The sequence below is a fragment of the Columba livia genome, chromosome Z (assembly GCF_036013475.1).
Source record: "Columba livia isolate bColLiv1 breed racing homer chromosome Z, bColLiv1.pat.W.v2, whole genome shotgun sequence".
Classification (NCBI taxonomy): domain Eukaryota; kingdom Metazoa; phylum Chordata; class Aves; order Columbiformes; family Columbidae; genus Columba; species Columba livia.
The window spans coordinates 66,443,421-66,468,476 of record NC_088642.1 but is presented as its reverse complement, the minus strand read 5'-3'; the positions used below and the strand labels follow the sequence as shown (position 1 = coordinate 66,468,476).

Genomic DNA, 25,056 nt, shown 5'->3' with positions numbered 1-25,056 from the left:
CAAGGCTCTTGTATCTAAAGACAAAAGGAAATTTATCAATGGGCTCTTATGTCTGGCACATCTTCAATGAAGCTTAAAATAGAGGAAATTTAACATACTATATTTAAATCTTTATAAAAGAATAATTAGTAGCTTCCTGGTTACTCTGTTAGAAAAAAGCGAGTTAAATTTGGAGGTAATCTTGAGCTAAGATAATAAGACCATATACACACCCAGGAAGAAGAATTAAAAATAAAGTATCTGGACAATCTCTTCAGGAACAGATATTTAGCTTTCTGCCTGGATTAACTGAATAGCTTTCAAGCTAGTGCTGTTTTAGCATTTAGAGAAATCACATGAACAAAGAGGAGAAAATATAACAAACTCTGCTTCCAAACCACTCAGCAGCATGAAAGCATAGAGTTTTGCACGCCTACTGATCCATATTTTAACATAAAGAACATTAGATGAGATTCTATTGGGACTTGCCAAAAAATTACTTTGGAAAGCAGGATAAGTACTGCAGTCTAATGGGTATGGGGGGGCAGGAGGAGAGGGGCACCAGTCGCAGTAGATTCCAGTCTCATTACTGAAGTCTTTTGCAGCCTACAACCGGCAAAATTCCAAAGGCTGCAGGTGCCATCTCACTTCAGTGTTGTATTCAGTGTAGAGAAAATTTACCTCGGCTCTCTGTGCAATGTGCTCCACTGCTTACAGAGGAACATTTTTCCTTACATCCAATCAGAAACTCCTGGTTTTGAAACTTACGCTCACTGTCTATTGTTCTTCCACCAAGAACCAGGCTCTGCATTCTTGCTAACCTTACTTCTTCATCTATCAAAGGCTTTGATAGTCTGGAGAGGTCTCTGTTGACTGGAAGCTAGCCAATCTACAAAAAGGGCAAGAGGGAAGACCCAGCAAACTACAGACCAGTTAGTCTCTTCTTCCAAAGACGTGTGTTTCTATTCAGGCAAATACATAAATTGAAGACATACAGATCAGAAAGCTGACTGATGTGATGGACTACTTGAAATACGTTCAGTAAACAGTCACCATGGTCACAAATATGCAAATACTACAGTTCTCCCCTTCACATTTGGGGCTAGAAGCCTGGCACTCCCCACATTCATTGATCTATAATTTGTTAACTTACAAATATGGTCTTCATATGCCCACCTTCCTTGATTCCATAAATATTTTACTCAAGTTAAATAGTCTTTTACAATTGTGTATGTAGAAAGGATAAAATTTTTGCTTCATCGCAGTTTTCCAAGATGACAGCATTCAAGAGGAAAAAACTTCTTGCCTGTCTAGCACTGGAATCCAGCAACATCAGACAGGATTATTTATAAGTCAGGAAGCTAGAAATACTGCTCACATACCATGCCAGGGCCTTGAAAGTGCATAGCCCTGCATGGACATACAGAGTTATAGGAGCTGCTTATTTCAATATCTTTGTCATATTTTAAGAACTAATTACCTTTCCTAATGAGAAAGATATTTCTCCAGTCATCCGAGTGCTGCTATGACACTGAAGTCATTGGAACCTTCATAAAGTCAGCATATGTGACACATCAAAATTAAAACGGCATATTATCCAGAAAAAAGGCAAGCCCTTTATGACAGATTGTGTGTTCTGAAACTAATGTAACTGTACTAAATTTGATGGTGAAAGAAATCAGCTAAGCTCCATAGCATACAGTGATTAATAATGGAACACTAAAATGTGCAGCCTGAAAAAAATTCATTTGATAATGCTCTTAGTAGCAGGAAACATGAGGTGTGTAGATGCAATTTATCATCAACAATAACTTAAGAATTGCTAACATAGCACTGTAAAACACATCTCTTTAAATGGCATCACAGTGCTCCTACCCTAAATTATTGCCAGCAGGTTCAGGATACAGCAAAATACACAAGACACAGCAGCTATCCACCTGTAAACACGTGTCTAGGGAAACAAAGAGAAATTTTATGTGAGGGGCAACAGTAAAACAAAAATTATTTTAACTTTTAGGTCATCTCAACCTCTTTGTTACAGCTCTGAACACAAGAGAGCTCCAATCTGATTTAGTGCATAAATTCAGTGACAGATTGCTTTTTCTGTATGAGGAAACAACGTCTGCAGTCAACATACTTTTCTGTGTATGCAGCTGTGACCCTCGCCCTTTCAGAAAGATGGAATAGCTCTTTACTTCATCAAATATGATCTTTAAAGCATTTTTCTACCTGCTTCGAATTTTGATTTCAGAAAGTTGGCAGCTCTCCAGAATTTTAAGACAATAAAACCCATGCATGGTGAATCATTAAGAAGAATGTAAAATATCAGTTCGTTAAAAAAAAAAAAAGATTCATAGCTCTCAGCAAAAATGCATAGGCAAAGTTCTGTAAATGTATAACCCACTTGTACTGAGAACACTGACAAACACTCGTCAAAAACCCCTCTTTCTTGCCCTCCCATTCAATTAATCTTGAGCGTAGATTACTGGACAGCTATATTAATACACAAAGGAAACGGGCAACTTTATGCCAGACGAGACATAATAAATCTATTGGGAATCCTCAGCTCCAGTTCTCAGTGAGACCAGCTCGCAGACTATTTCTGTGTCTGCTACAGCTGGTCTTCAATTCACAACAAAAAGTGCAGATCATCCCATATGTAAATTTAAAATTCACATTACTTTTTTTTCACACATCCTTTAAAAAAACCAAACAAACAGCACATTTGTTTTGTTATTTATCCACCACTGGAATACGAGTTACTAAAAACAAACAAACAAAAACCAAACACAAACAGTGGTACTTAAACAGCTTACAGAATCAATTAGGGATCCCAAAATTCAGTGATCTATGAGGCAGTTTTCTACCAACCTACTAGGTTAAAAGGAACATTTCCCACTTTCTACAGGAACAGAGGTAATCCCTTCTCTATTTTCCAAGTTTAATTTGCTTACAGAAAATGGAGAACCCTAGCATTAAAGTTACAGAGGCTTCCCCAGATGAAATCAGAAAACCTATCTGGTGGATTGGCCTTGGCTGGCAGCAGGGTGCCCACCAAGCTGCTCTCCTGCTCCTCCTCCTCAGCAGGACAGGGAGAAAATGAGACGGAAAACCTGTGGGCCAACATAAAGGCAATTTAATAAAGAAATGCAAGGATTGTACGTGAAAGCCACAGAAAACAGAAAGATTTATTCTCTACTTTCCATCATCAGGCAGTGTCCTGTAGCAGCAGCAGTCACTTTGGGAGAAAAATGACTTAATGAATGGCCTCCCCACAGCTCCTTTCTCTTAGGTTTTAGTGCTGAGCACATCATACGGTATGAAATATCCCTTTGGTCAGCTTGGATCAGATGTCCTGGCTATGTCCCCTCCCAAAGTCTTGCCCACCCCCACCTTACTGGCCTTTGAAGGGATGGGAATGGGATGGAGAGACAGTCCTGCTCAGTAGTACACAAAACACTGGTGTGTCATGTCTTCGACACAGTTCTAGCTGCCAATACAAAGCACAGCACTGGGATGGCTGCTGTGGGAAAGATAACTCCATCCCAGACAAACCAAATACAACATAAACAAACAAAGCCCCCAAACTGCAAGACATTATTTTCTCCCTTTTATTTTCAGGAATTGCTCATACTATTACACAATCACAAGAAGCATATTATAAAAGTAATTCTACTGTGCAGAATTAACATTGGTCTAAACCAAATTTATTAATTACCCTGCAATACTGACTTCAAAATGTCCCAGGAGAGATGACACTAGCAAACTACTTGAGAACATACTGGTGTTTTTTGATTCTTCATTGATGATTTCCATATGGAATACTTTTGCATAGTTGACAGCATAATATATCAACACTGTAACAGGAAGTTACTTTTGGTGAGTTATTGTATACATTATTTCTTTCAGAAATCAAGTTTAAATGCCACTTTATAGAATGCAACTATGAAAAATTGTTTTGTAAGAAGTCACTGAATAAAGATAAGCCTTTCTGTACCGCAGAAACCAAAAGTCAGATCTCAATCACAGCACTGTGACCTACTAGATATTCAAAACTAAGTCAAACAACCTGAAGTCTCTCTTCCTGAAAGTCAACCGGAAGCAAAAGGAAAAATGAAAACCACATTGGTTAAATACAAGTCTGCTGCTTATTTTCAGTTCTCTATTATTGTGCCTTAAACCATTCTGAGTGATCAAATTTAACCTTCCTTGTATGTTAACAGCAATTCTTCTTTTGGTAGGTGGGGATGAAGGGGGGAAGTAATAATCTTTCCTCACACTACTGGGGATAGGCTACTTCTTCATTCCAGCCACATCCTACTACACCCTTTCTCACACAGAGCTTGGATTAAGTTGCTTTAACTTAGTGTCTTCAACCACAGATTTTAAATACTTTTATTTACTACTATTTACTCTACTCCGCCCTGGTGAGACCCCATCTGGAATATTGTGTCCAGTTCTGGGCCCCTCAGTTCAAGAAGGACAGGGAACTGCTGGAGAGGGTCCAGCGTAGGGCAACAAAGATGATTAAGGGAGTGGAGCATCTCCCTTATGAAGAAAGGCTGAGGGAGCTGGGTCTCTTTAGTTTGGAGAAGAGGAGACTAAGGGGGGACCTCATTAATGTTTATAAATATATAAAGGGTGAGTGCCATGAGGATGGAGCCAGGCTCTTCTCAGTGACAAACAATGATAGGACAAGGGGTAATGGGATCAAACTGGAACACAAGAGGTTCCGCTTAAATTTGAGAAGCAACTTCTTCTCAGTGAGGGTGACAGACACTGGAACAGGCTGCCCAGGGGGGTTGTGGAGTCTCCTTCTCTGGAGACATTTAAAACCCACCTGGACATGTTCCCGTGCGACCTCACCTAGGCGTTCCTGCTCCAGCAGGGGGATTGGACTAGACGATCTTCTGAGGTCCCTTCCAATCCCAAACATACTGTGATGCTGTGAAAGAGAAAGCTTTAAAAAGGGGCCCAAGATAGCTGGTTAGTGTTCAGGGACTGTTTCTACCAGGCACAAGATCTGAGCATCCCAACATGTAGGAAGTCAAGGAAGGGAGCCAGGAGACCTGTGTGGTTAAACAGGGAACTGCTGGGTAAGCTCAGGTGGAAGAGGAGAGTTTACAGATCATGGAAGGAGGGGCTGGCCAGCTGGGCAGAATATAAGGCTGTTGTTAGAGGGTGTAGGGAGGCAACTAGGAAAGCTAAGGCCTCCTTAGGATTAAACCTGGAGAGAGGGGTCAAGGACAACAGAAAGAGCTTTTTCCAATACATGGCAGATGAAAGTAACACCAGAGGCAACGCAGGCCCACTGATGAATGAGGTGGGTGCCCTGGTGACAGAAGATACAGAGAAGGCAGAGTTACTGAATGCCTTCTTTGTTTCTGTCTACTCTGCTGGAGGCTGTCCTGAGGAGTCCCGTACCCCTGAGGCCCCAGAGGAAGTCAGGACAATGGAGGACTTCTCCTCGGTTGATGAGGACTGGGTTAGGGAGCAGTTAGCCAACCTGGACATCCATAAATCCATGGGTCTGGATGGGATGCACCCACGGGTGCAGAGGGAGCTGGCTGATGTCATTGCTAGACCGCTCTTCATCATCTTTGCCAAGTCTTGGCAAATGGGAGAGGTGCCTGAGGACTGGAGGAAAACAAGTGTCACTCCAGTCTTCAAAAAGGGCAAGAAGGAGGACCCAGGTAATGACAGACCAGTCAGCCTCACCTCCATCCCTGGGAAAGTGATGAAATGACTTATCCTTGGTGCCATCTCAAGGCATATCAGGGATAAGAGGGTTATTAGGCGCAGTCAACATGGCTTCACCAAAGGGAAGTCGTGCTTGACCAACCTCATTGACTTTTATGAGGACATAACAACATGGATGGATGATAGCAGAGCAGTGGACGTGGTCTACCTTGACTCGAGTAAGGCATTTGACAGAGTCTCCCCACAGCATCCTTATAGCTAAACTGAGGGAGTGCGGTCTGGATGATTGGGTAGTGAGGTGGACTGCAAACTGGCTGAAGGGAAGAAGCCAGAGAGTCGTGGCCAATGGGGCAGAGTCCAGCTGGAGACCTGTATCTAGTGGAGTGCCTCAAGGGTCAGTACTGGGGCCAGTATTATTCAATATATTCATCAATGATTTGGACAAGGGAATTGAGTGTACTATCAGCAAGATTGCTGATGACACCAAGCTGGGAGGAGTGGCTGACACGCCAGAAGGCTGTGCTGCCATCCAGCGGGACCTGGACAGGCTGGAGAGTTGGGCGGGGAAAAATTTAATGAAATATAACAAGGGCAAGTGCAGAGTCTTGCATCTGGAAAGGATCAACCCCAGGTTCCAGTATAAGTTGGGGAATGATCCATTAGAGAGCAGTGTAGGGGAAAGGGGCCTGGGGGTCCTGGTGGACAGCAGGATGACCATGAGCCAGCACTGTGCCCTTGTGGCCAGAAAGGCCAATGGCATCCTGGGGTGTATTAGAAGGGAGGTGGTTAATAGGTCCAGAGAGGTCCTCCTTCCCCTCTACTCTGCCCTGGTGAGACCACATCTGGAATATTGTGTCCAGTTCTGGGCCCCTCAGTTCAAGAAGGACAGGGAACTGCTGGAGAGGGTCCAGCGTAGGGCAACGAAGATGATTAAGGGAGTGGAGCACCTGCCTTATGAGAAAAGGCAGAGAGAGCTGGGTCTGTTTAGTTTGGAGAAGAGGAGACTGAGGGGTGACCTCATTAATGTTTACAGATATATCAAGGGTGAGTGTCACGAGGGTGGAGCCAGGCTCTTCTCAGTGACAACCAATGATAGGACAAGGGGTAATGGGTAGAAACTGGAACACAAAAGGTTCCACTTAAATTTGAGAAGAAACTTCTCAGTGAGGGTGACAGAGCACTGGAACAGGCTGCCTAGGGGGGTTGTGGAGTCTCCTACTCTGGAGACATTCAAAACCCGCCTGGACACATTCCTGTGTAACCTCATCTGGGTGTTCCTGCTCCGGCAGGGGGATTGGACTAGATGATCTTTCGACATCCCTTCCAATCCCAAACATACTGTGATTCTGTGTGAGTTCCATCTTACAACCCTTTTGCCTGCCTTTTCAATTAAACCTGTTGTATAAGAATGTGGACTTTGTAGAAAGAACTGATATAGCTAGAAAAATAAAGCCACACAGGACTTCAGGAATGCAAGCGTGTCCAGCACTCCGAAGCGTGTCTCACTCTTCTTCACTATTTCATTTTGCTTAAGACATGATTCCTTTCTACCAAATAGTGCCTTTATATCATTAAAGCATTATAGCTACAGCTTGCTACAATGACACCTCTTAACTGCATAAAAAGAAACCTGAGAAGGTCCCAAGCTGGGACCTCTCTAGAAAAGGTACAGTAGGGGCTGTTAATGTCAGCACTGACTCACAGCTCCTCAGGAGCTGGATGAAGTCACCACGATGCCCTCTTCAGAAGGCTGCTACAGCATGACAAGCAGCTTTAGATAAGTAGCTCTGGATGCATCTTTAAAACATTTATTTTTACATGGCAACCACTTTAACAGCAAAAGCATTCAGGAACCTTATTTTGACAAAAGGAATAAGGCAGAAAAAACAAGTGAGAGGGAAGTTGTCCACATTCTTAAAATAAAAGACTTATTAAAAGGACTATTAGCAATCATCCAGCTACTGTATTTGGACAAGTGTTGATATTTATTTGTTCTTTCTCATACACAGGCTTCATGTGTCACCATTGTCCCTTTTGAGCTTATGGTAGCAATCTTATCCCTGTATTGTTTATAAAGCTCCAAGGATGGAGATTCCACAACCTCTGTGGGCAATCTGTGCAAATGACTGATTACCTGTGCAGTAAAAAAAAAAAAAGGAAAAAAAAAGGTAGAGAATGACTGACTGAAAGCCAGCATCAACACTTACTTTATGCTTTTCCTGGAAATCAGAGGAAAAGTTACTATGGTATATAAATAAAACCCATGTGAAACTGACCTGATTCCATACAGATTCCAAACAGCCTCGTCTCCATCTTTTCCCAGTTGAATAGCTTGAATTCGTAGCAATTTCCGAACAGTCTTTACTAAACCATGCACATTTCTGTTGACAAAAAGAAATACTGTCAGATATGTAGTTATGTAAGCTCATTTTTCCATAAGACAAGGAACCCAGGAACAAAACTGACACTCAGGAAGTCTTGAGTTCTCCTTAAGGACCGTCTCAAATCTGCCTACACAATTTTGGGCAAGTTGTGCATCCACATGTCTTCGTTTTCTTTTTCACATAATAAGCAAAACAGCAGAGAGAGTAATTAATGCTTCAGTTAAAACTGTTATTTGTTTGCTTGTACCATCTCTTACTTTTGCTGTCCCCAGCTTAACTGAAACCGATGCTTTTAATATGTTAAAACCAGAAAATTAGCTCTTCTCTGAATGCAAGTGTATAGGCGAACGTCCAGCATGGTACACAAATTTCAACCACGTCACTGTCTAGCAAGAGAAACCACATTGTCAGAAAAGGCACCTGAGACATCTAGTTTGTGCTGAATTTTGATTTCAGGAGCCAACAACTACATAAAATAGATACAGCTATTCTATCTCTCTCTCCCTATGTTGTTTAATTTACCATTAAGAATAATGAAATAACAGTATTTCTGGAATTTTTATAAGATTTCATATATTCTCCTGGAGAGACACTAATGAAATTAAGGTGGGGAAAAAAAGCCCCGTGGGGAAATTAAGGTGGGGAAAAAAAGCCCCATGACCCTGCAGTAGAGCTCAAAAAGTATAGAGTTTGTTACTGCTTGGCTGAGCTTTTAAGGATAACTTTCAATATTTGGTTTTCCTCTTCATAATTTAGTGCTTTCTACGCCTTTCCAACCTTTCCACACCTTTTCAACTAGACCATACCAGATCCAACCCAACCCCTTCTCAAAAAAATAGGCTGGACTCTATAATGAAACATTCTTTCACAAGGTGAAAATGTAGAAGCGGAGCAAAAACAAACAAAAAAAAAATCACAGTTGATTCTTTGATATTTTATCTAGAACATGCTGTACAATTATACCATTAACTCCTAATAATCTTTTAGAGATAGTTTACTACTCACATTATTAAACTACAATTACTCTTTATTCACATAATGAACAAGAAGAGCTAACAAAATACACAATTATAAGGCATTATCACCTGACAAAAAGTTACTTCTGTCATACAGGGCAAGATAGGGACGAAAAACAGAATTGGATGCTGGGGATTTTTGGTGTTTTTCTTTTACTGTTCCCACTTCTCTCCTTCCTAGCAGGAAAAAAAATCTGATAAATCTGCTTTATCTGTAATTCCACTTCTCCATTAGTGAACGGAAAACTGAAGGAGATCTTCAGAGGGTGAGCTGGAAACAAGAAATTATGCAGAATTTATGTAACCCTCTCATGGGACAAACAAAGATGAAGATGGTGATCTCCATTTAATACCTGAGCAAACTGAGATACAGTAATATTAACTGTGTGCAGTATGCTCCACAAACATCTTCCTAAACTGTTAATGGATATACATAAGTTTAGACTTAAGCTAGAACAAAAAGTCTGAAGAAATTTAACCAATTTTTAATCGAAGAACAGAGAGACTTTATGTGAACAGTGTTAGAAGACAGATGTTTACACACACAGGCTGAACCAATACCAGCACAACAATGTGTGGTAACAACATGTAATCACAAAGAAATACCAGGACTTGATATTTACAAACACTTCACTGAACATTCAAAAATTGCGAAAGCAAAGGATCATATGACCACAGAATCATAAGCTGAAAAACCCTCTTGCCATTCATAAAAGAAAGCAGGGACAAACCGGCAAATATCACTCTTAACTGCCAGACCTCTAGCATACTTACCACCAATTACAGAAAGACTCTTTTCCACAAACTGGTATGGTACACAGATTCCCACAGTGCATCTCCCCACCAATAAATGCTTAGATTCATATTCCAGATACAGGCAGAGTAGTATATTCTGTCTTCCAGGCCTTTCACAATTTTGCCAACAGGGTTGGAAAACACTGACCAATATAAAAACTGACAGAACATGCTTCTGTTTTCTTTCTTCCTTTCTTCCAAAAATGGACCATTTATATATAAGATGTGCCTGCAATCTTTAAAACGGCTGCCTGTCCTGACTTGTGGCTCTCCAAACATTGAAATCTGACTATACAAGAAAACATGAGGCTTGACAGAACTCTGCTGCAAAGCAACCAACAGGAAGGCATACAGCAGGTTTCCAAATCCCAACACAGTCAATGTAACATACAGAGGAAGGAAAAACCTTTTGTTTTGGTACAGGGTGGGGGAGAGAGAACAATCTTTTATATACTTCGCAGCTAGCGAGAGGCAATTAAATGGGAATTTGCTAGAACATTCCCCAGCTTCAGTTGGGTAACTATGCACTGAGGGTAAAAACAAACCATAAAACACTCACTAAGAAAAGAGGCTTCCCTGTTCTGAAACTCCTGTATTGCTGTTCCTCATTCCCAGGCAGGAGGTGGAGGAGAATGGCTGCTTCATGCTTTGCACTCAGCTCCTAAACACAAGCAGCACAACACCATGGCATAGTGCAAAGATTTCCCCACCTCCGACAGGCACAGATTCTCAGGTGTTAAAAACATTCTGAAAACTTACACACACACAGAAATCCTTCTGACAATTTCTCAAATATAACAACAACCCATTGTTTCACAGGCTTTTAATAGACTGATAAGATTATTTATGCTCATTCATTATTGAACACAGGTGTGCTGGTTCACAGAATCAAAGAATGTTAGAGATTGGAAGGGACCTCGAAAGATCATCTAGTCCAATCCCCCACCTGGAGCAGGAAGCGGTTATTGTGCTTGTATTGCTAGCTCGGGTTAAGCCACAACAACAGGCCACAGAGTATTCCCATTATCTTCTACGCACAAAGCTGGAGACCAACATTAAAAACATGTAAAAATGTGCGTTTGTGTATTTACATATGTATACACGTTTTGTATACATTCATACACACACAAGCACACACACAAATAAGATATTCAATGAAGTTTAAACTCTCGGGGCATCAGAACAAGCTAAACACTGAGTTTAACCGACAGTTATGGTACAACAACAGACCAGAGAGGTTAAAATAAATTCCCATTTGTATAATGAGCAGATTGCATGAACTGCTTAACAAGTCAACTCAGACAAGCACTGGATGTTCACCTCTGATAAAGCAAAATGTCTTCCCTAGCATGCAGAATTTGATACACCTGAAAAAAAACCACCAGGTGCACTAAGCCCCTGATAAATTCATCATAACAGAATGAAATGAAGCAAAACCAGAACACGGGTAGTCTTTGCCAACAGAAGATTCACCTAACTCCTTTCAGCACTGAAAGGTGCTCTGCAGTTGCAAGCACCTTTCTGCTGGCTGCTAATTTCATATTTATTTTAGAGACACTGTGCACACACACAGCAATGCACAGCCACAGAGCAAACCTGGGTGAAAACTTGGCAGGGAACAGGATGATGAGCAGCAAACTACAATTTTAAAAAGAGTCAAGAAGAAAGAAGTATCAGTACTGAAATGAACCAATCTGAATTATAAATTTAATCAGCTCTGGAGGCTACAGACATTTTAAATGCAGACTTCTGTGGTTAGGCCATATAAACCCTGCTTAGCAATCCATAGTGGATATGGTTTGAATTGAGGCAGCCTGGGGCAGGGCAAGGGGAGAAGAAACCAAAAATACGTAAAAGCTTACTTGGGAATTTGCCAGCACTTACTATAGCAATCACTCGTGTGCTGGTTTCACACAAAGAAAAATCTAAGAACAGTGCACAAATGGAGCAGATCCAAGACCTTTCAATATATAATTCTGATTCTGCATTTAAGGTTAACTCAACCCTAAATATCCCATTTTACACTTTTTATTTTCTGAAGTAGAAAACCGTATTAACACCTCATTTCCTTATAAACCGCAGATACTGTAACCCTTAGCTGAATAGGAATTTCACATTTCTTAGTCTGCAAGCCAGAGCTAATGAAACTTTCTCTCCACCCTACCTCACAGGACACAGGTTCCCATAGTCTAAGCATGTGTGCATCTGCTTCTTTATTAACAATGCAGATTCTTCCCTTAACCCCAAAGTGAACTAGTAAAATTTTGTCATTTGGAGGACAGCAGTTACCAGAAATTATTCATACCATAAAAATATACAGTATTTCGAAAAGATGGACCAATTTCAAAGACAGACCAAATACGAAATCACTACTTATCTGCAACCACAAGCCGCCAATGAGTGAAACTCTTACCACTTGAACGGGTGGGTCATAGAGTTTCAAATGATTACCACCCAGGCCAACTAATTGTAACATGTTGCCATTGTGAAATATACTGCTTTGAAATCAGGTCCATACTTTTGAAACACCCTGTATTTGCAAAACATTTCCTAGAGAACTATAACCATCTATTGTAAACTCAGCATAGAATCCACATCATCACAGCAAGATCCCAGCTATAAACAAGCAAGTGGAAAGGAAAGTCTTTTTAAAAATATCTGATTTCTTAAGTATTTCACTCAAACTCACCTTTGGCTCACACTGACCACAAGAAGTCTCAGCCTGAAACTGATTATGTGAAGGTTTGAAAGGGTGAAAAACACATCCTGAACAGCATGTTTCTCACAACCTCTACACTGAGCCCACCAGCGTAATACATCACAGTTGTAGTATCGATTAGCTGGCTCAGCTGAAAACAACTCTAGCACTCTCTAGGGCAGGAGCATCAAACTCATTTTCACCGGGGGCCACATCAGCCTTGCGGTTGCCCTCCAAGGGCCCAGTGTAATTTTAGGACTGTATACATGTAGGAGTAGTTACATTAATACAGTCTTAAAATTACATTGGGCCCTTGGAAGGCAACCGCGAGGCTGATGTGGCCCCCCGGTGAAAATGAGTTTGATGCTCCTGCTCTAGGGAGAGAATAATATGGCATAGTACAGAAAGCCAGTTAGCTGCCAAAAATCAGAAGCGATAAAGATAACACATATGGGTATGTTTGAACTGAAACATCTTCCCAATCATCATTTGACTTCCCATTTATAAATTTTGTGCACAGTGCCTTTTTTCCCCACAACTGCATTCTCTCAGTACGTTGCACAGGCAGTCTAGCTCAAAACACCATTATGAGATGTAGGCATTATATCTGCAGAATTTTCTAAGAGGAAGTAGCTGCAGGGTTAGGTAAAATTATTTCTTCCTTGGCAGACAAGGAAACAAACCCCAGCATTCCTAAACCCCACCTACAGTCTTGTGGTGATTCTATTTGAGCAACTAGTTATTTTGATTAGGACGTTATTTCTGGTTGCCATAATGGAAGTTGCTGCCATTTTCTTCCCACTTCTCCATGACAGAGGCAAACAAACTAGCCGATGCATTTGCTTCTGAGATTCCACAGTTCAAAATTCAGAGCGTTAGTCTGAATTGCAAACAATTTCACCTTACACACATAGGATATTCTGTGAGTTCTTTAAGTCAGACTCCTAGTGTCACACTGCTAAGATGAACAGCCTTTAGCAGAGTGGCAGAGCCATATCAGTCCTTAACACCAGAGCTTATTTGAAGATACTGTCTTTACAGAACCTCTGTTGACAAAAGACACAAATTCAGACAACCCAACCTACCTTGCTGAGGGAATTAGGTTCAGAGCTCCATGAAGAACATAGTCAAGCTCAGCATGTTTCTCTGCAACAAGTGCCACCAACCCGTCAGAACAGGCTGTTCGCAAGGCAACATTCTCACTGCAGCACTTCTCCCAAAGCAAGTTCAGAGCAGGAGTCTGAAGTCAAAGCATGAGACACAAGCAATGAGAAAGCCAGCAATGATTTCTCTTCATCCTTCACAAACACACTTCTAAATAAAAACCTCCACAAAAGCTTCTTCTCAAGTCTTGTAGAGTGCAAGAGAGGAAGCTGGCCTACAGACTCCAAACCCCAGAAAGGCCTCTCCCAGGGTAGCTCACACTTTCCTTACCACCTATGCCCTCAGCAGGGACAGGAGTCTCTAGGAAAAGGGTAAAGCTGATCAATTTTTCAGCTGCGCCTATGCAGGTAGGCTATCATCAAATCCTCTTTCCTTAAAAGATCAACATGTAATTGGGATAATTCAGGAACTGCTATGTCAAGTGGTGCCTAAGGCAAGGTACAGTGCAGCCAGCTATAGGCAGGCATACAAAGGGCTATCCAGAGTTAAGCTGTCTTTACTCACCATACAAAGTCCTCAGTTCTCTCCATTTGCTAGCAAGCACAAAGATTTGACAACACCCATCAAAACCGTTGCTTGTTTTCACATTAAATAGTTAGTATGCTGACTTTGTAGCTTCCAAATGGCAAAACAAGGAACATTTTTAAAAAACTGAACACTGAAAAGTGTTTGAGTAAAAAGAGAGCCTGTAATGTCTAAGTAGTACAATCTTCTGCTTCTTAGCATTTTAGAAAGTGTTGCTGTATTTCAGTTTAATGCCTTTGTGAGGCAGCAAATGGGAAGAGTCAGCTTGTAGCTCAACACAGAAGGTCATTCAGTAACATGATTATGATCAGGACTGTTAGAGGAGCTACTGTTAGAAAAACTACAAACCTCCAACATTCCCCCACTCAACACTTTTCAGGTGTGGGTTTGTTAGCTTGGGTTTTTGGAAGTTTTTTGGTTTTTGGGGTTTTTTTTATTTGTTGGTTGGTTTGGTTTTTTTAAGACTTTATGCTCAGAAGAAAAAATCACAAATTATTTTCTACTCATTTCTGTACAAGTTAGCTTTTGTGGAGGAAAAACAATGGCACAAATCGTAACTAATGCCTCTCCTATGTTGCTGTGACACTTCGCAAATGCCAGCATTTATATGCCTCTCAGCTAATGAGACAGACCTGAATTTAAGTGAGCTTCCCTCAACTAAAAGGCAAAGTATGCCCTTGCACTACACTCTCTCTTAGAGAAATACAATCTCTACTTAGCTAACATGAAAAGTAACAGCATTACAGGTATGCAAAATGCAATACTTCTGAAATTTTTATAGTGATGTAAAAAGCCTTCCCTACTCAAGTGACAATGTCACCATATGGCACTTCACTTACAGTAACGTACATAAACTCAAGTAAAACTCACTCAAACTGAGCATAGCTACATGTTGGTATACTGCAGAATTAAGACTTTTGCCATTAAGACTTCTCATGGAAGTAAAACTGCTCTTCTGATCCCAGAGATGTACCGTTTCTATCTGTATAACCAGACACATATTGCTAACTACCCTTACTTCTAAGATTTATTGAAATTACACAATGTGGAATTAGAAACCACGAAAAGACATAAGCACATGTGGACAGGAGAGGAGACCAAAGGGAAGAGTGCCACAGACCTGGTCAGACGACTGTTTGATCTTCTCTGAAGAAACTTTTTCTTTCAGAACTGCAGCAATCAGATGGCCCACTGCCTAAAAGAGAAAAAGAAAAAACACATGCAGATCAGGTGTTATTTTTCAGTTCTCCGTTAGGAAGAATTTACATTGCAGTTGCATACAATCATTTTACGGTTATTTGAAGTATCAGACACTGGTATGAAAGCTAAAATATATTTTGGGGCAAAAAATCTCCAGAATGCCAGTATACTACTTTTTACTGCTATCCTGAGCCAGAAAAAAAAAACCACAATCTTCCACAGGGCTCCACACAGACTGAAGGGTCTCTTCAAACAGAATCACTTACAAGATTAGAATCAGGTATATACTCAGGAACTGCAGATATTTTAAATGCATCAGCTCTAGTAGACGTTTACAGCTCCACTGCTGTACAGATCGTAGTGTACTGAAAAGCACTGGTAATTATTAAATTCTTCACTATATAGGGCAGTGGAAGCAAGAGAAGTAATAGAACACAGCAGATCTAAGCAACTTGCCCAAATTTGTGCATCACAAGTTTTGTTAAACACTGATAACAAATATATTATGATACTTTAAGCACTTTACATAGCATACTCACTGCCAGAAGCGTTTCATTTATTTTAAACAAAGCATTTGAAGTTAACAGTATTTTTCAGAAAGCTCTTCTGCAGTAGTGATGATGAAGACGATAAAAATTTTCAAGGTCCTCCAAAAAATGCTTCTCTTCTAAAGAACAGCATATATTTGTTCATTTGACCTTTAAAATTGAGCATCTTGTTCTATTTTAGTAGAAGGAATGTTTTATTTCCTCAAACTGCTTTTAAAAATCCAAATGTGAACTGAAATAACCCTCAGAGGCTTCAAGGTGTTTGGATACAGGCTTTTGTTTTCTGATTCTGCTCTAGTGCCTTACTCCATCTTCTTTCTTAGCCCTAGACTCTGATACACAGAAAACCCTTTCCATGGGAGACAGAATGACATGTTTTCACACAAAAATGTTTCAGATTATCATTGTAACCAGAACAGCTGCTGCATCGACTCTTCTATGGTATGGACAGATCCTTACTTTTGGCAAAAAGTAAATGAGGAAGCCAGCAAGAAAAAAACAAAAACAACCAAGAGTAAGATTTCTGTTTTGTTAGTGTACAAAAAGACAGAAACAGATTATTTAAAATGTTTTCAGGTTCCTTTTTTCAGGATTTATTTACACTTCATTTAGATACTAGTTGCCAGCCTGACATGACAAGCAGTAGCACTGTGAGACAACAGTTCACACTTCCAGGAAAGACTATACTTTTCTAGATGACACAGATGATGCCCTTCAAAGGTTTGTATACATAGTGTAACACTTTTTAAAAAACAGTTTATTGCCTAGGAATCTTACTCTTGTGAAAAAAGAATGAGAAAAATGGAACAAAGTCAAATATTTATCTGCACTGCTCAGCAGCTATCCCACTGCAAGAGCAACAACATGCCCCCTAGGCAGGTTAAATCTTTCTTCTTGGACTTACCAAGTTAATCTTCTATTTTTCCTATTTCCTGCTTCTAAGGAACTTCAGAAATCAATTCACACCCACATCCTTAAAACACTTTCATTGCAATGGAAAAGGGGCTTACCAATAGAAAGTGGCTTTTGCAGTGAACTATACAAGGAAGTCAAAATGCAGACTAGCCCATTGCATTCCAAGAACTCGATTTACCCATAAAACTTTTTGACATAGAAAATTATGCTCAACTTCCTCACTTCTCTGATCCTTGTCTGTGTAGGTTACATGCTCTGCAAAGCAGACATCTCTGTTGGTCTGACAAAGAAGGCACCTGTCACAACGCTGAATCCTGGCCTCATGACATGGAAAACTGCAGACCACTTTTCATGGTGTGGTGGATGCATTTGACCCCCGCCGCACCCAAACAAACAGCAGTTTGGTCCAGGCTCCAGAGGAGGGAAGGGCCTGGGCCACAGCCAGACCACGAACCCCTTCCAGAAGATCCATGGGAAGCAGAATGGCACACTGAATGACGGTAACTTGTGGGTGCAGGGAGTCTCGTGCATACTTTTCCTACTATATCCAATTTGACTATGAGTGAACCACTTCATTCTAGAAATACGGCAGCCTGAATGAGCCCACTTTGAGCTCTCCCTGAAAAATAAGTGAGCTGTATGGCAACGGTTTTATTACTCGCAGGTCAGTGGATGAGCCCAATTCAAGTTCAATATTAATCATTTAGCTTGAGTAGGTGCACACCAAATGTAATGGATTATTTAGAGATATAAGGTTGTATGATTTTTAATATACTCTTTGATTCATGTTACTTGGTAGACTAGATTTGCTAAATTTTTAAGCTGTAAAGTCCTGCTCATATTTACCAAGGACAACTGCGAACTCCACTAAACGCTTGCAAGATAAAGTCTAGCTTGCATTTTGCTGGTAATGATGGAACTCACTGGGAAAACAACAATCCAAGGCTAACGTGGAGACATTACAGACATCTGCAAAGCGGCACCTATTTTTCACTTCCCTGAGAAGAAAGGATTTATCCAGACAAAATGGCACCTGCAAGGCTATGGACCAAAAACAATGTCTACAACTGAACAAAACAAAGGCCAACGTGGAATCAGAGAAAAGAGGTCCAATGGGGAACAAAGGACCTGGTGGTGAAATTTTGCTATAGGACTGAATCCTGGTGTGAATGGTCTGTAAAGATATAAAAGTTTGTAGTTTACTATGCTCGGGGTGACCTCTGTACAGATACCCAGGTTGAGCCAGCCCTTCTGCTATTCTACTCCATTAAGTTTTTTATTTTCTGAGAATTTTGTCTCCTGAAAGTCTCCTTTGCATACAGTCACGTGCCTTGCCTGAAAGTTTGCCACTGCAGCTTTAAATATAGGCTCCAGAGCAAATAGCTATCAGGGAGGGAATGCCTGAAAGTTTGCTTTTGCAAACAGTTACAGGCCTCCCCTGAAAGTTTGCCTTCAGAGCTCTAAATACTGGCTTCTAGAGCAAACGGTTATCAGGGAGAGAAAAATACTGAAAGTTTTCCCCATGACAAATACAGGCCTCGCCTGAGAGTTTGCCTCCAGAGCTCCAAGGCACAGCCCCTCAAGCTAACAGTTATCAGGGAGGGAAGACGCCCGAAGGTTTGCTTCATGAACAGATACACGGGCCTGGAAAGAAGGTAAGCAGCATTTGGCTTGTTATATCTCCCTTATGCAGTAAATAATAAAGCCACCATTGTTTTAAGTCGTTCTTCTCTTTCAGAAATGGTTCTGCAGAAAGCAGAACTTTAAATTACTCTCCTGTGACACAGGGGTCACAGAATTTAAGTGGAAACAAGCAAAACAACCAAGCACAGCACAAAATCAACCAAAGCACACCGGTAGCCCTTAACAATATGCAGCTGTAATGATGAACCAAGACATTTCAACAATACTTGTAATATGGGGACATTCTTCTGCACTGAAGAAAAATGACCTGGTTCAAAGATGCCGAGTCCTACTCATCAAGGCTGGTAATAATGTGAACTCATTTGCAGTACATGACACTGCTAGACTTCAGATGAACTTCAGCTTTCAGGAACATGACTGCCACTGCTAAACACCAGGATGATCACAAGAAGACTTCCGTGTGTCTTTCAAACTAAATTATTGTAAACCAATGCAGACTGAGCTAAACTGAAAAGGCAACAGAGAGAGCAGGTTGCACAGACTGCATTCATATCAACTTATTCCATCAAACAAATGGCTACGTATTTAATCCTGAATTCAAAACGGGAAAGTTAGCAATGATCTTACAGCTGAAGAGACACATTTCTAATACTGAAATTAGCAATGTCCAAAGCAAGTAAAGAGTGTTATTTTTAAAAAAGAACCTATTATTTTCTTCCTTCCTCTCATAGTATTAAGAATACTATGATAAACCCTTTATGCACATAAGAAAGTTTCAGGTGATCGTGATCAGGAACCAACACATGGATCTGAAAATGAAGGTATCTGGTCTGCTGACGACAGCGGAGCTGTATACAGTTATTCTTTGATGACAGACAAGAATGCAGTAGTTCAATCAGCTCTCATCATACAGGAACAGATCAGTCCTAAAGGCAGTTTATAATGCACTGTAAAGCATTTTGACCCCATACATGATGTCTGGTAACTCCCAGCATCTCTTGAGATCACAGGGTCACTAAAAAACATTTGGCCCCACATAAACCTTCTAGTCCTGGAAAGCTCCCTATTTTCCTGCAGAGACTTCAGAGTGATGAGCAATTATCTCGTTTGGATTACACAGAGATTGCTATTAGCATTTGTTTTCAACTTAAGAATACACTACTTCTATGGTTTTCTGCCTTTGGAGCAAACATCAACCAAACAAAGAGTGCTCCTTATCACCTTTTTTACTGTCAGGCAGCAGGCCTTGGGACAACAGTTTCCACAGACAATTCATTTTTTAAAAAATTACCTGTGACTGAATAAGTGCATTAGGAAATTCAAACCGCTTCTTGATGTCATCCAACATTTTGGCGCTGTGATATGATCACTCTGCAAGAGAGATGAAAAATGTATTTAGGAAAGAAAGTGTGTTATTCACCAGAAAAAAAAATATACAAGATTTATGTTAAGCTTAAGAGCAGATACTAGCATTAAAGCCTTAAAGTTTCCTCAGTAGTAGGATGTTCTTTTCTTGCACTTTATGCTGTGCTTATAGCTCTGCCAGCTTTTCTAAGCTCCTTCACCCTTCAAAGCTACTTCTCATAGGGTCCTACCAAAGTGTCCCCTGAATACATCAACATCTGCTCCCCTGACGTTCAGGGTCTGTATTCACTGCAGAGTACTCAGTTGAACAGGCACTTGCATAGTTTCTGATCTGAACCTTAGAATTGGGAATGAGATAAATCAAAAATAAGGATGCCACCCTGCACATTCCTGCAAGGCTTAGATGGCAATGCAATTGCAAAACATCGTGAAAGATGCAGGAATCCACTGCAGCCAACTCTAGTTGCATTTTTAAAAAGCACAGTAAAAACACATAGTACTGGAAACTTGACAATCTAGAAATCCAATTCTGTCACCCTTAACTACAAAAGGAACTTCCAAGCATCATTCAACAAAGCACTTTTGTCCATAATAAAGGAGTCTGCTGAATGAGCATCTATTTGCCTACATGCTTAATACTAATCAAGGGTTCTCTTTCTCTAGAAATTACATTAAAAAATTAGAAGCTATCAAATATATGTAGGTGAAAACACTTAGTACTGTGAAAAGAAAAAGAGAGCACAGCTTACTTTTAATACATTGTTTTATTGTAAGTTTCCCACACGAATTTTGCACATGTGCAAAGAGCGGAAAGTTTTTTATCCCAAATACATTACTAATACATCTTCATAACTAAGCTGTTGAATGCTATTATTTCACACTAGTAAAATACAAACATGAAGTGATATTTTATGATTCTCCCAATTTATGCATACGATTTCACAGTTATTCATCTGTGCAAAAATAAGTCTTTCTTCTCACTATATATTTGGAACACTTTGTCTCTACTGACTTTGCACTCGAAACAGATAATGGAAGGTGATTACAGGCAGTGTTGTCAGAGCACCATTAACAGTTCTTACTTCTCAGAAGAGGTAAAAAGTTCACATACAACATTTAGCAAATCTAAGAATACCCAAAAGGAAAACTTTAAGGAAGTAGCATCCAGTCAAAAGGTGGTGGTTAAGGTTCTTTTAAAGCTTTGAAGAGAGATGTTTTCACTTAACATTCATGTTGGAGTCTGGAGGTCAACCAAACTTTGCAGTTCAAAACCTCAATCATAAAATGCTAAACGCATTCTTGAGCTGAGCACATCTCTCCATGATGCTCTTTATTCATTCATATCTCCCTTCTCAAAGCATCGTTTCCAGTCTTACCAATAGCAAATAACATCTATGGAAACATCATACAATCATTTGTCCACTCTGAGAGCAATGATATAATGAGACAAAGACTGTAACGAGAAAACGTTTAGGAGAAGCACAGCTGTTGTTGGTAGTAACTGCAGATCCAAAAGATAATAAAAAATAATTGCAGAAAATCCCAGGTATGATTTATAAAAAGGAATATCAGCACCACCTAAACCTGGAAGTAGTAAAAAACAAAAAAAAAACCAAACAGGCAAAAAACACCACACACACCCCTCCCCCCCAAACCCAAACCAAACTAAAGAATCCAAAACAAAAAACCCCAAACAAAACAACAACAACAAAACACACCACACCCAAACAAAACCATAAATCCTTTTCTTAACCCTGTATCTTCCTTTTTGGCATTGAAGACATGAAAGCTCTCAAGATTAGGTCAAGACTTACTTGAAAAGAAGGAAATTAAAAGGTGAGGGCATTTTCCCCTTCTTTAGTTTAGGGAGCTACTTTAATTTGGAGACCGCTTTCTATTAATTTAATAAAAAAATAATTCAGAGTATCTGCTTTTTCACCTTTAGGAAGCATGGTTACCACCCCCTCTTGTCAGTATGCCAATCCCCTTCTATAAATAGGTATATGTGTCAGTATTTCTAACAGACCCTTTTTTCTTTCCCAGGAATGGCACAATTTCCACACAGTAATCCCAAGACCTGGAAAAGCAATAGCAGAACTGGTTTTGACTGTCTTTCACCATGAAGAGAAGAAGGGCCAGGCTCCTGAGAGCTGGTGAGGGTCTCTACAGCCTATCAACAGCAGCCTTGAAAACTACTGACAAGCTTTACCCCAGCACTCTGTCACCAAAAGAACCAAAAATGAAACCAAAAAAATCGAACAACTCACTCATAAAAAAACCACCATCCAAAACATTTAGCAGAATCTTCTTAAACATTAACAACTTAGAGCACTGTGTAATTTATTTCCACATTGAAGCTGACAGATATTAGTGTTCTACAGAATACAATTCTTGCAAAGGAAACAGCATTACCATGAAACTAATCCATCCATATCTAAAACAAGCTCTACAGGAGCAGTTCTTTTCCATTTCCCCAACTCGAGAAATAAAAAAATAACACAGGAATACTATGAAAGGGAATAATTATCCTGCAGATTCTTACTGTAGTCCTCTCCTAACACATTGCAAAGATCAGTGCCAAAATAGCCAGTCTCAGCAGGCATACACTGGCTACTAAACATCCCCAAACTTACCCCATATACAGCATCAGCAGGCTACCTTGTTAAGCTGTAACTAATTACATCTCACTTCTCCTGACACCTTTGTTTTGTTTGTTTATCCTTAACTGTATTTTTCCTACTCTCATTGCTGAAGAGGTACTCTACAGCATCAACCACACAGACAACCCCAACCCTAAACAACTCTGTAACGCAAACGAGAGGAAAAAACAAACAAACAACTCATAAGGTATAAGCAAGGGTCCATTTTGTGTTTTACAGTATAATTAACGTGAATGGTAAGCATCTGTGGTGGGTTGACTCCAGCTAGCTGCCAGGTGCCCACCAAAGCTGCTGTACCACTCGCCCTCAAGTAGGCAAGGGGAGAAAATATAACAAAAGAGTCGTGGGTCAAGATAAGGACAGGGAGATCACTCACCAGCTACCATCACGGGCAAAATAAACAGGGAAATTAATTTATTACCAATCAAGTCAGAGTAGTAGGAACAAATCTAAAAGCGCCTTTCCCCCACCTCTATCTTCCTCCTGGGGTTAACTTTACTCAGTCTCAACTTGGCTACCTCTTTCCCTCAAGTGGAGCAGGGAGACAGGGAACAAGAGTTGCAGCCACACTCTTCCCCTGTTCCAACATGGGGTCCCTCCCATGGGCAACAGTCCTTCATGAACTTTTCCAACATGAGTCTTTCCCACGGGCCGAAGTTCTTCACGAACTGCTCCAGCCTGGGTCCTTTCTACAGGGAAGAGTCCTTCAGGAACAGACTGCTCCAGTGTGGGTCCTCCACAGGTTCTGCCAGGAGCCTGCTCCAGCACGGGCTCTCCACAGGGTCACAGACTCCTGTGGGCACATCGACCTGCTCCAGTGTGGGGTCCTCTATGGCCTGCAGAGGGCAGCTGGCCTCACCATGGGCTGCGCCATGGGCTGCAGGTGAATCTCTCCTCTGGTGCCTGGAGCACCTCGTCCCCTCCTTCTCCACTTACCTTGGCGCCTGCACGACTGTTTGGCTCACATATTCCTGTCACCAGTCGCTGGTGTGTTGCAGTTTCTGCTGCTTCTTAAATACGTTATCTGAGAGGGGCTACCATCATCATTGATGGGCTCAGCCTCGACTGGTGGGCAGGTCCGTCCTGGAGCCAGCTGGCATTGGCTCCATCCAACGTGGGGGAAGCTTCTGGTATCTTCTCACAGATGCCACCCCGATTGCCCCCACACTACCAAAACCTTGCCATATAAACCCAGTGCCAGTACAGCATCCTAATGTTAAGAAAGACAAGCTAAGACAGCTGAAGCAGAGAGGGGTTGCTGTAGCTTTACACCTTCAGATCACATAGAATCATAGATCTAGTCCATACCAGTTTACCAGAAGTAATTACAACAAGGCAAACTAAGTTAAATAACAGAAAATGTTCGCTGAGAGCACTGAGATCACACTTCCTACCTTTATTGCCTTTTGCTCGTTTTAAAGGACTCTTGACTCAAACCAGTGTTCCTACCAAAGCAGCAGTGAGAATACCTGCAAACCCTCCCCCCGCTTGTGTGTCAACTGTGCAGCACTTCACAGGTCCTCAAAACAACCAGGTTTAAATTAAACTAAACCAAAAGCCTTACAAGTGAGTAACGGCAAGGGCCGTTGCAGTGTGGCTGCGGGCCTGTCGCCGTGCTGAGCCCCCGCCGCGCTGACATCCCCGCCGGCCGGGCCTCGCCCTGGGCCGCCCGCCCCGCTGCGCGCACGGCGCGTCCCGGCCCAGCAGGGCCAGACGCCGACAGCCCCGGAGGAGCTGTGCCGGGGCGGTCCCGCCACCACCCAGCCGCCGCTCGCTTCCCGCGCCCACCCCGGCGCGGCGAGAGCCCAGCGCCCGCCCCGCGGCCCTGCGCCTCGGCGCTAGCGGCTCCCCGGCCCGCCAGTGCGGACAGCACAGCCTCCTCCCGCCGCTCCGCTCCGCGCCCCTCACCTCGCCTCGCCGAGCGTGCCAGGCGCTCCCCGGTAGCAAACGGACACGTCCACCCACCCCTGCCTCAGCCAGCCCCATGGGCCAAGGCGCCTGCGCGGCAGATGGCGAATGGCGCATGCGCACGGGCTGCCGGGTGGCTGCGGGATTAGCGGCGCTGTCACTGCCCGGGGCTGTCACTGCCCGGGACTGCCACTGCCCGGGACTGCCACTGCCCGGGACTGCCACTGCCGGGGGCTGCCAGTGCCCGGGGCTGCCACTGCCGGGGGCTGCCAGTGCCCGGGGCTGCCACTGCCCGGGACTGCCACTGCCCGGCCCTTGTCGCTGCCCGGCGATGTCACTGCCCGGCGATGTCCGCGATCACGTAAATCCGGCGGGTTTTTTAAACGGAGCCGTCATAGCGAGACGGGCCTGAGCCAGCGGGGTGCTGCTGCTCCGCGATGCGCGGTGTGAGCGCACCGTGGCTCCCCGCGGCTCCCGCCGAGGCTGCCGGCCCTCCCGCAGTGCAGGGCTCACCGGGTGCTTTGGGCCCAGGCTTTTGTGCCAGATGCAGGGCAT

General features: G+C 42.1%; 1 protein-coding gene across 1 annotated transcript in view; it reads right to left on the bottom strand.

Moving 5' to 3' along the window:
* The window catches only part of FOCAD (focadhesin), a 110,398-nt gene extending 85,776 nt beyond the window's left edge, over positions 1–24,622 (bottom strand). Inside the window, exons 1-5 of the mRNA XM_065046224.1 lie at positions 24,502–24,622; positions 19,860–19,939; positions 15,382–15,456; positions 13,658–13,812; positions 7,956–8,060 (exon numbers count right to left, since the gene is read on the bottom strand). Coding sequence (XP_064902296.1) covers positions 7,956–8,060; positions 13,658–13,812; positions 15,382–15,456; positions 19,860–19,916 — 392 coding nt within the window. The 5' untranslated portion in view covers positions 19,917–19,939; positions 24,502–24,622. The remainder of the gene's footprint in view (positions 1–7,955; positions 8,061–13,657; positions 13,813–15,381; positions 15,457–19,859; positions 19,940–24,501) is intronic.
* Between the last annotated feature and the right edge of the window lie 434 nt (positions 24,623–25,056).